Source organism: Belonocnema kinseyi, chromosome 3 (genome assembly GCF_010883055.1).
Source record: "Belonocnema kinseyi isolate 2016_QV_RU_SX_M_011 chromosome 3, B_treatae_v1, whole genome shotgun sequence".
Classification (NCBI taxonomy): domain Eukaryota; kingdom Metazoa; phylum Arthropoda; class Insecta; order Hymenoptera; family Cynipidae; genus Belonocnema; species Belonocnema kinseyi.
Genome location: NC_046659.1, coordinates 143,887,239 through 143,897,860, shown reverse-complemented (window position 1 = coordinate 143,897,860; position 10,622 = coordinate 143,887,239). Strand labels below are relative to the sequence as shown.

General features: G+C 34.0%; 2 protein-coding genes across 2 annotated transcripts in view; one reads left to right on the top strand and one right to left on the bottom strand.

Moving 5' to 3' along the window:
- LOC117170049 (LIM domain only protein 3-like) overlaps positions 1-10,622 on the top strand; it is a 529,686-nt gene that overhangs the window by 74,236 nt on the left and 444,828 nt on the right. The window lies entirely within an intron of this gene.
- LOC117170052 (adhesive plaque matrix protein-like) overlaps positions 6,004-10,622 on the bottom strand; it is a 12,711-nt gene continuing 8,092 nt past the window's right edge. Inside the window, exons 2-3 of the mRNA XM_033356570.1 lie at positions 8,401-8,490; positions 6,004-6,509 (exon numbers count right to left, since the gene is read on the bottom strand). Of these exons, the coding sequence (XP_033212461.1) occupies positions 6,004-6,509; positions 8,401-8,490 (596 nt within the window). The remainder of the gene's footprint in view (positions 6,510-8,400; positions 8,491-10,622) is intronic.

Below are 10,622 nucleotides of genomic sequence, written 5' to 3'. Positions count from 1 at the left end.
GCTCGGTGGCTCAGTTCGTTAGACACTCGGACTTCACCTCAGAGGTCCGGGGTTCGATCCCTGAGCCGGTACCTCTAGAAATTTTTTAATGTACCTTTACCGAGGTTCTGGTGGTTCGCAACTCACCTTCAGCTGTAGGTCTCATCAGGTCACTTGATTGCATTATAAAAATGCGTCCGTGACTGATGATATAGACCGGCACAGTCTCGTGCAAAAACATCTAATAAAAAAAATCCAACTCTAACCAAAAATGTCTTCGACATGTTGGGCAGTATAAAGCTGTGACAACGTTTCAACACAGAAATGTTTTTTGAGCCTCGGTGGCTCAGTTGCTTAGACACTCGGACTTTACCTCAGAGGTCCGGGGTTCGATCCCTGAGCCGGTACCTCTAGAAATTTTTCAATGTACCTTTACTGAGGTTCTGGTGGTTCGGGACCCACTTTAAGCTGTAGGTCCCCCCATCGTGTACTTGACTGCAACCCAGGCCGTCAACGATGGGGTAGAAGCAGGCTTTGTCCAATATGTCCGGGCAGACTGCTCTCATCAGATCACTTGATTGCATTATAAAAATGCGTCCGTGACTGATGATATATACCGGGACAACATACCCGTACAAAAATGATTAAATAAAAATCCATCTCTAACAAAAAAATGCCTTCGACATGTTAGGCAGTATAAGCCTGTGACAACATTCAAAACAGAAATGTTTTTTATAATAACAACATTAATAATAATAGTGGCAATTATAATAGTAACTCAGATGGTTAGACACTCGGACTTCACCTCAGAGGTCCGGGGTTCGATCCCGGAGCCGGTACCTCTAGAAATTTTTCAATGTACCTTTACCGAGGTTCTGGTGGTTCGGAACTCACCTTAAGCTGTAGGTCCCCCCATCGTGTACTTGACTGCAACCCAGTCCGTCAATGATGGGGTAAAAACCAGGCTTTGTCCAATATGTCACAGACTGCAGACTGCTCTCATCAGGTCACTTGATTGCATTATAAAAATGCGTCCTTGACTGATGATATATACCGGGACAACATCACCGTACAAAAATGATCAAATAAAAATCCATCTCTAACAAAAAAATGCCTTCGACATGTTGAGCAGTATAAGCCTGTGACAACATTTAAAATAAGATACGACGCTTTGTCTGTTTACAGCAAGACCTTAGCAGAGAAAGCAAATACATTTATATAGATATAAAACTACGATAAAGACAGAAAAACTTGGAGCTGAAATTTATTCTTGTGGATTTGACGTTATCAGAAATAAAAAATCTCTAAACTTGTGCGCAGACGGTTGAGATTTCGTTATGCGTAGAAAAATTGTCATCCATGAACAGCTTCAAATCACGAAAATGAAAATTTCCTCATAAAAATTGCCGTAATGCGCCGAATAGACGCGACTTTAAATCGATTGTAAATTATTGTTACTTTTTAGAATCCACATACACATTTAAACGGACTTCAAAAACACGTATCTAATTTATTATCTTAAATGAAAGATTCAAGAATAGTATGACAACTGTCTCAAAAGGGGATTAATGGTCTTCTTTTTTGTATTGTTGATTTCTAAATTGCACAATGTGAATGTTACTTTGATTCGATAATGGCATATTTATCATACACATTGATTTTAATGTAACACTTACATTTGAAGTGCAGCAAACCGAAGAGAATAAGAAAAATAATTTCAGTTAAAATCTTCATTCAATTTAAGTAATTACAATGGTAGAATACAGAAACCTGTTTTACAAGAATTTCGTCTAAGCTGACACGATATACGACTATCTTATATACTCACCTTCATGGCTTCTATCAAACAAAAATTCCCTGTTTATTAATTATAAATTAAAAAAGTGTAATGAGAAATATTGTTAATAAAATATGTAAAAAAATGTAATTTGTTTAGCTTATCACGCGTAGTATCTTCAGAAAGATTAAAGGTTACGAGACGCGTTCACGATTGAATTTCAGAAGCGACCCAGTATTAAAATTAAAATGATTTCTTTATCGCTCAAATATTTTTTCGCATCGTGCTTTGCCCTCGGCTTAGTTCGCAGTATAATGCTTATTCGCAAATGATAAATAAATGTTGAAAACTTGTACATGTAAAGACATTGTTAAATTTATTCCTATATACGATTAAGAATATATTTAATTAGCTTGAGATTCTATCGGCTTTAAGGAACACATTCTCATTCCAATATTTGAGTTTCGCTCTCAATTTTTACATTCTCATCAGGTAATTTAAACACATATTACCCGAAAACTTGTTTGAATACAACACAAAAATAAATCCATTTTTCTTTAAACGAAACAATATATTTAGAGATGGCGCTAGAACCATTAGGTTTAACAATTATGTATTTCTCATAAGAAAAAACATACATTTTGTACATTATTTTCTGAATCGTCAATATCAATTAAATCGAGTTACAAGTCAACTCATTATAACTAATTTAAAAAAATACATTTGTGCAAACAATTTATTTTTATTTTTAATATAATAATCCTTTCAAGTAGTGGCGAATTCACTGCATCTTCTCATTAGAACGAGAATGCACACTGGTTCGGTACTTGCACGAGAAGTTGTTCACAATGTCCAACCCTGGAGCTTTCCAGTTATCTGCCCCTTTCAAAACCGCTGTAAAATTTAAGAGGGTGATGTTCATCAGATCTATTTAAGTGCTATTACCTTTTTACATCTGCCTGAAAGGTTCGATGTTGTTGGATTCTTTCACTACTTTTCGTGAACCGAAGTAGTCTGGCAGTAAGAACATTAAGTCTCTACTATTGGGGGTCTATAATCTCACCAAATACTGATAGTGTTAATGTCTCGATGTATCAAGGGTCGATTATATTGGTAACATAGCTTATCAGCTTTCTGATTCTATTTTCTTGTTCATATTGAGTCAATTAATCCAATTTACCTAACTTTACTGGCATCTATATCCAAACTGATTTTCCATGGTAGATCTCGATTTCTTCCTGGGACAAAAACTGAGTTTGTAGGCCTAGCTTTGCGGCATGACGTTTTAACACTTGCCACAGTTGTACAGTAAAAAAGAGTTGGCACCTCAAAGACAGTTTATGTTGCATTTAAAGACATATGTACCTTGCTTCTCAATTGTTCTATTAGTGTACACATTTAATTTGTGATGCTCATCTTGGATAAAGAATGCTTTTGGGTTGGTTCTACATGTCTAAACTCTAATAAAGAATGACCAAAATTTCTTGCAAGTGCTGCAGTTTTTCTGTGATTTCGCTGTTCACATTACCGTAATTAATATCCCTAGCACTTATGTCTTTAGCTTCAATTAGGTCTTCGTTGTCCACATTTTCCAAGGGGAGTTGATCTGTAGGAAGCCGCTGTTCTACTTCCATTTTGATAGTAGCTGTTTTGAAGAATCGAAAGCAATGTGTTCACAAATAATGATGGTTTTTGTTCTACTAAAATCTGCTTATCAAAATTTTGGCTCGCACTGGGCTCTAAAATAAAGCTAGTCAATGATGTTCTACCTTCACACTTCGCTTACTTTTCTTTAGCAAAAATATAGTCGCATAACATGTCTGTTTATATGGTATGTCAATTTCGATTGCCTTACTTTATTGTGGCCTCAGATTTAATGGGTTCCCATGGAATTCCTGTTAAGCTGGATACCGAATACTTTGTGTGTTTATTATGTGAAATTACATAGTCAGTGGCAAAAGGAAGATGAAAAGAAGAAACGCTTTATGTCTCTAATGATTTGGCGAAAGTCTGAAAATCATGAAGACGGCTGTTATTTCTGTTTGAATTCTACTTTCAGATTTAATTCAAAGAAGAGAGCTAATATTGTATATTCATGGGTCGCTTCTGCTACAATGCCAATGCGAAACACTGTGCTTGAAGCCGCTGTTGATAACAGTAAAGAAAAAACTGAAAGGACGAATGTCGAGGAAATAATAACAGAAGTTGATAAGTCGTTACATAATGAAGATGGTTAATCTGATTTTCAGGAACCCGACCAATTAAGCTCCAGTGGAAACGAAACTCTGGATGGCAAAAATAAAAAAAGTTGCTACTTTGTTTGATCAGCAAGAACTTAATAATCTTGTGAGAGATTTAGGTCCCTTGAAAGGAAACGCTAAAATTTTAGCATAAAGGCTCCAGGTAAAAAATATTCGGGAATCAGAAGCTGAAGTAACATTTTATAAATCAAGAGATTTACTGCTTAGAAAGTATTTCTCTCATGAAGAGCGATTAGTTCAATGTACAATATTAAACATTTGATTTCTGAATATGATTGCGGCACTTATAATTCTGATGATTGGTGACTGTTCATTGACTCATTGAAAAGCTTTGAAGCAGTTCTGTTTCAAATATGGTAATAAATAAGCATTACTTCCTGCAGCTTATTCCAGAAGTTTGATGGCTAGCTGCGATGGTATTCGATCTTTGCTTTTTAAACTAAAATATGATGAGCAAAACTGGCAAATATGTGGCGATTGGAAAATAATAACCATAATTCTTTAACAAAAGAATGGGTTCCTTAAATTTCCTTGCTTTTTATTTAAATGGGATAGTCTTGATCGTCAAAATCATTATGTAAAGAAAGATTGCGATTAGCATGGAACTAGGTTTAATAAAACAGTGGATTAAAGCTATGAAGTCAAATAACAGTGAAGCTTTTAATTATCTCTTTATGAAATTTCCAAATGATGACTCTTGAACCTTCTGCTTGGAAATGTTTGAAAAATGTTGTTTTAAAATTTTTAGGCAATTATAAAAATCCAAATCACAAATAAGCTGTTGATGAAAAGCTGGATGCATACAAAAATTCGGAATATTTAATGAACTCTAAGATTCATTACCTTCATCCTTATAACGAAGAAATGTTATTATAGAAAAAAAGGATAAACATTTGAGAACAATTGTCATGAAAGGCAAGGGGACTTGCGTTAAACAAGCACTTCAGTCGTGAGAAGCAAGGGAAATCAAGTTAAAAAAGCACCTCAGTCGTGAGAGGCAAGCAAACTCACCTTAAAAAAACACCCCAGGCGTGAAAGGCAAGGGCACTCACATTAATCAAGCACCCAAAAAAAAGTTACTACGTCTACGCCATTTTTTTTTGGTAATTCCAAAAGTAAGATTCGAATATTGCATTAAATGTATTGAGTTTGTGAGATGACAAAATAAATTTGTAAATCTACAGCGACTAATCTTACTGTTAATCTCGCTAAGTACACTGAGTGCGTAGACTTGGGGTTCCTGAGCTTAAGATTTGTGGGCAGTGGCATCAATCGCTTCTGCCTTTGGCTAGTCACAATAGCAGAGTGCTGAATTCTCTTATCCCAGTCTTATCACGACCGTCGTCTAATCTGATTGCTTATCCCTCTTCTTAATGAGTGCGCCCTCTAGCGAATGCCCTGTGCTTCCCATCCAGGATACTTCCTGTACTAAGATCGCGCAATACTCGCAGCATGACTATAAATTCTTGCCTATGTATTTTAGGTACTATGCAAATTCTCCATAACCTGACTGTAACTGTGTTAGGTAAAACGTCAGCTGAATGTCGACACGCTCTAACTATGAGCGAATTTGAAGCATAAGCCCGTGTGGCCAACAATCCTTCTCCCCCGGGTCCCCCTGCAAGTCCAGGGCGTCTGCTCAGATCCTGGTTTCGTACATCATTATCGGTTTCGCCACCCCCATTGGCAGAGTACCCTGCCCACGCGGGAGCCATTCTTAGTCTCTTTCAAATGGGCCGTTCAATGAGCTTGCCCATTGTATGAAGCATGGACAGCGGCCTGAAGGGTCTGCGGGTTTAGGGTGCATAGGCTTAAGTTTAGTGGGTTTCGGATGTGTAGATTTGGGGTGTATGGATTCAGGATGTGTGGATTTGGCGTAGGTGTATGAAAGTGGTGTTTAGAGTAGGTGAGTTTACAGTTTGTGGGTTTAGCTTTCGTGCAGCGTTTGAGGTATGTGGGTTTGGGGTGTATATATTTGTGTTCTTTTCAGGGCTTGAAGTTGGTAGGTTTGAGGTGTAAGTGTTCGGGGTGTTTAGATTTGCGGGTTTTGCAGATTGTGGGCTGAAGATGTACGGGTTCGGGGTGTGTAGATTTGGGGTGTGTGGGCTTAGGGTTTGCGGGTTTGGGGTGTACGGGTTTAGGGTGAACGAATTTAGGGTTTATGCAAAGCTTGAGGTTGGTGGATTTAGGGTGTAAGGGTTTGAGGTGCCTGGGTGCCGGGTTTGTGCAGAACATGAGGTTGGTGGGTTTAGGGTATAAGGGTTCGGAGTGTGTAGATTTGGGATTCTTGCAGGGCTTGAGGCTGGTGGGCTTAGGGTGTAAGGATTCGGGGTATGTAGATTTCGGGTATGTGGGTTTTGGGATTATCGGTTCGGGATATGTGGTTTTGGTGTGTTTGTGCTTGGGGTTTGTGAGTTTGAGGTTTATGAGCTTGCGGCTAAGCGCATGTAAGCTTGGGGTCTGTAGGCTTGGGATTGGTGGCCTCGAATTTTCTGGGTGGTAGAATGAAAGAAGGATGAATTAAAAAGTAAAAAAACTAAGAGTAAAACATCTGTTAATCTGACGTTTGTGAATCTAAAGCTTTCCTAGCTACGTATACTAACCTTCGTGAGATTTTCAACAATCCTATCGTGATCGTTACGTCATACTACAATACTTAATATTCATTTGATAAATTAAACTATTTTATGGATATGTTATATTTCTCAAAGACTTGAAAATCACTTGCATCTCTAATGCGGTTGACGTTGAAGGAGGAGGGGGGTTCCAGTTACTGTATGTTAAGAATTCCTTAGATTATATTTAAATACTTTGAACAGTTTTCAATTCTTTATTATCTCCTAAAGTTCTTTAATATTGTTTAAAGCTGTGAAAATTCCTAAAAATATTTTAAATATTTCTTTCCATATATTTCAAACGCCTTGAGATATTTGAAAAATCTTGAAAATGATGTTAAAATCTTAAAAATTCTTTTCAGTCTCTTCAAAATATTAAAGTGTCAACAAATTCCTTGAAAGCGTTTTAAAATATTCTCAAATCTGTGAAAAAATTTGAGTTTGGTAATACCTTTAATTTATGTAATTTAATTATTGTGAATATATTAATTGAATTCCATTAAAATATTATAAAATTACGCCAAATTACATGAAATTCAACAATATTCCATTAAGGCTTTTCGAAATATTTGAAATTCTATGAAATCTTTTCGGAAACTAAAAGTTCTCGTGCATACTTTATTGGAAGCCTTTAAAACCCTTTATTATTATTAGAATCCTCGGAAATATTATAAAATCTCTTAAAATTCAAAATATCATAAAATATTACAAATCTTATATGAAGTTCTTCCAATTATCTCAAAACTGAAGACATTTTCTTTAAATCCCACAGAATTTCAGTGTTTTGAAATTCTCCGAGATATTAAAAAGTTTCTTGAAATTTTTAAAATTCTACGAGCAATCTTGATTCTTATAAAAAAATTTCGAAATTGATAAAAATTTTTATAAAATTTATAGAAATTTTGGATAAGCATTGAAAGCGCAAAGCAACCCTTTGTAAAATTGTGAGGTCTCTTAGAATCATTACCAAAATACTCAAATGTTTACAGTTTGTAGGAAACAGCTTGAATTCCTTTGAAGGAGAAGAAATTCTTTGGCAATGTATTTAATCATTTTAAAATCCCTAAAATATCCTGAAATCTTTGACGTGATATAACATCTCGAATCGCTTCTTTGTATATTATAATCAAACCAATGAGAAGAAAAAATTAATAACATAATTATATTCTATTTATCATGAATTTGTTGAATTAATTGCATTGAAAAGAATAAGGATAATAAAATTTGTATTTTCTTATTTTAGGCTTAAAAAAGCACATCTAGTGGTTACTTTGACTAAAAAAGGTCAAAAATGTTTAACATAAAAAGCTTGGAATCTAAGACAAAAAGTAGTAAAACACCAAAATTAATAAATAAATTCGGTTCAATTCAGCATTTATCTTTATAAAGACGGGCAATAATAGTCATACAACTGATTACAAATGGATTTGTAAGATTGAGCTATAAACCAAACCTTTTGGCAATTCTAAATAAATTTGGTTGGGTGGTGGGAAATTGCCTGGAAAATATTTTTCTGCATCTGCATGGTGATGTTGATTTACAGGGTATACGTGAAAATGGTTAGCTGCACAAACTGGGTTATTTTCTATTCTAAAATGCACGCTCCTTGGACCATGAAGAGAAGCATTATGATAAGGTAGTCGATGTAACTCTTCGAGATTTGAAACAAAATGTTCAAACTGTTGCGTTCGTATGAAAACGTAATGGAATAAGCCAGGTTCTTCATTAGGCTTTAGAAAGTAGGGTACCTTTGAAGGGGGGTACCAACCGATAGTTCCCTGATAAGTAGATCCATCTCTCATTGTTACGAGAATGGTGTCTTCCTCCATCTGGGGAAATCCCGTTATTCCAGCTGCATCTAATTTTTTGCCAAAAAATTGACATTAATTTATAAAGGTCTAGTAAACTGTTAACTTAATCTTTTCGAAAAATTAAACAACCAATCGTCAACACAGAATTTACTACAAAGTCATGAAATGGAAACTTTCTTTTCCGAAATAGGCCAGATCTGGGAGGGATGAAAAAGAATTTTTCTTTATTTACTACTTATCATCTCTAGTAAAATACAAAAGTCAGGGGACACCTACTGAAATGAGTTCGGTCACTTCAAACAAATTTTTTATTAAAAATTACTCGTTTGTCCATTAGTGTAGATTAACGAGATTTGTGACATTTTAAACATGTTCGAATGCGAATTTATATTATTTAATGCCTTCTGCCAAAGAAAACTATACTTCAGAAAAGACACATTTCATTATCTATGTAAGCAAATTGTGTAATTATTATTAATAATAATAATATGCGATGCTTTCTATGTGTAGATTATAGCCTCGGTAGAGATAAAGAGTACATATATTGCTACGCCAAAGAACAGAAAATGATTTGCGAGAAATCTGTGTTTGTAGATTCAACAGTATTTTCAACATAACTGCAAATCTAACTATACTTTAGAATCATTTAAAGTTAGCTAACATACTATGCTAACATAATACAATTAATAATCAAACATTTTAGAAAAAATATTTAAAAAATCAAATCTGGAATGCTCAATCGTCTCCTTCTTTAGGGTTTAATTTTTAAATAGTACTTTTTATGTTTCCTAAATTATTTCTTACATTTATAAATTAAAGAATGGTGTTTCTATATATATCGTATTTATCATACGTACGAATTTTAATACTACATAAGACTTACGTTTTAAATGCAACAAATCGACGAACATTAGAAGTAGAACTGCAATATAAAACATGATTTTTATGAATAGACACATTAAAAGAGAAATATGATTTTTCAAAAATATAGTAATAACTGGGACAATAAATGACTGCTATATTTATAAACTTGTATGAACTCTCTCTAAAAGAACTGTATATTTTGTTTCCAAATACAGTAGAAGAAGACAGATTCTTAAGCTCAGATCTTAAAATATTATATATTTGTTGAATTTGTTAGCCATAGAACTTTCAGAATTATTAAAGACACGTGTTAAGCATAGCATGAGGGAGACAGAGAATATTAATGTTAAAATCATTTTATTATCTTTTAAGGAACTACTCCACGTATAAACATTTAAACTAAGATAAGAATGAGTAAGCGATTGACTTGCGTAATAAAATTTTATGAATATATTTTTATTTATGCATTAAATGTGTACTCATGAGTTTTCTAGTTTTAATTTTATACTTAAATAAAGATGAACAATTTTTAATATAATTATGTTAACTTTAATATTTCGTGGAATTAATTTCTAAGGAGTATGCATGTTCTTAATTGTTAGACCAGTGTGAATGATTGCTTATATAAGAAGCACGTAGGTGCATAAAGAAATTTATAAGAAACACTTAACATGATTTTGGGCTGTTTTTTATGCAAAAAGTTGATAATAAACAAAATATACATAGTTATTTTGAAAATTACACTAACCTATAATTTTTGGGCTACAATGAATACATTAAGAAAGTTCCATGAATGGCATAATTTTTGAAAACAGGCCATTTTTACCGAAACTTCAGAAGAAGAAAAAAACACATTCTTAAACATAAAAATTTCTATTCTTGTAAATACATGTTTATTTTGATAAACAATGTTTGAGAAAGAAGAACATTTTTACAGCAATTATGGTTTATGAAGTTGCTGCATACAATTTCAGAATGAAAACACAGAAAAATATAAGTGTAAATTTTGTTGTAAGTGATGACACTAAGTGTGATGAAAAGTGATGATGTTGTAAGCTACATGACAAATATTTTCATCGACTAAAATATTGGCCTAATATCTTACGATATCAGATACATGATTCACACTATTTGATTTAAAAATGGTAACCACAAAAGTTGAAAAATTGTAAGCCTCAGTCTTTTGTTATATTGAAAAAGTCTCAAATGAGTTTTTCAAAGATCTAGGTGTAATTGTTTTTGGTATAGAAACAGTAGTATTAATCATTGGAACAGCCTCTTGTCGGTGTACAGTATTGGCTTTGTTTCCGAAGCT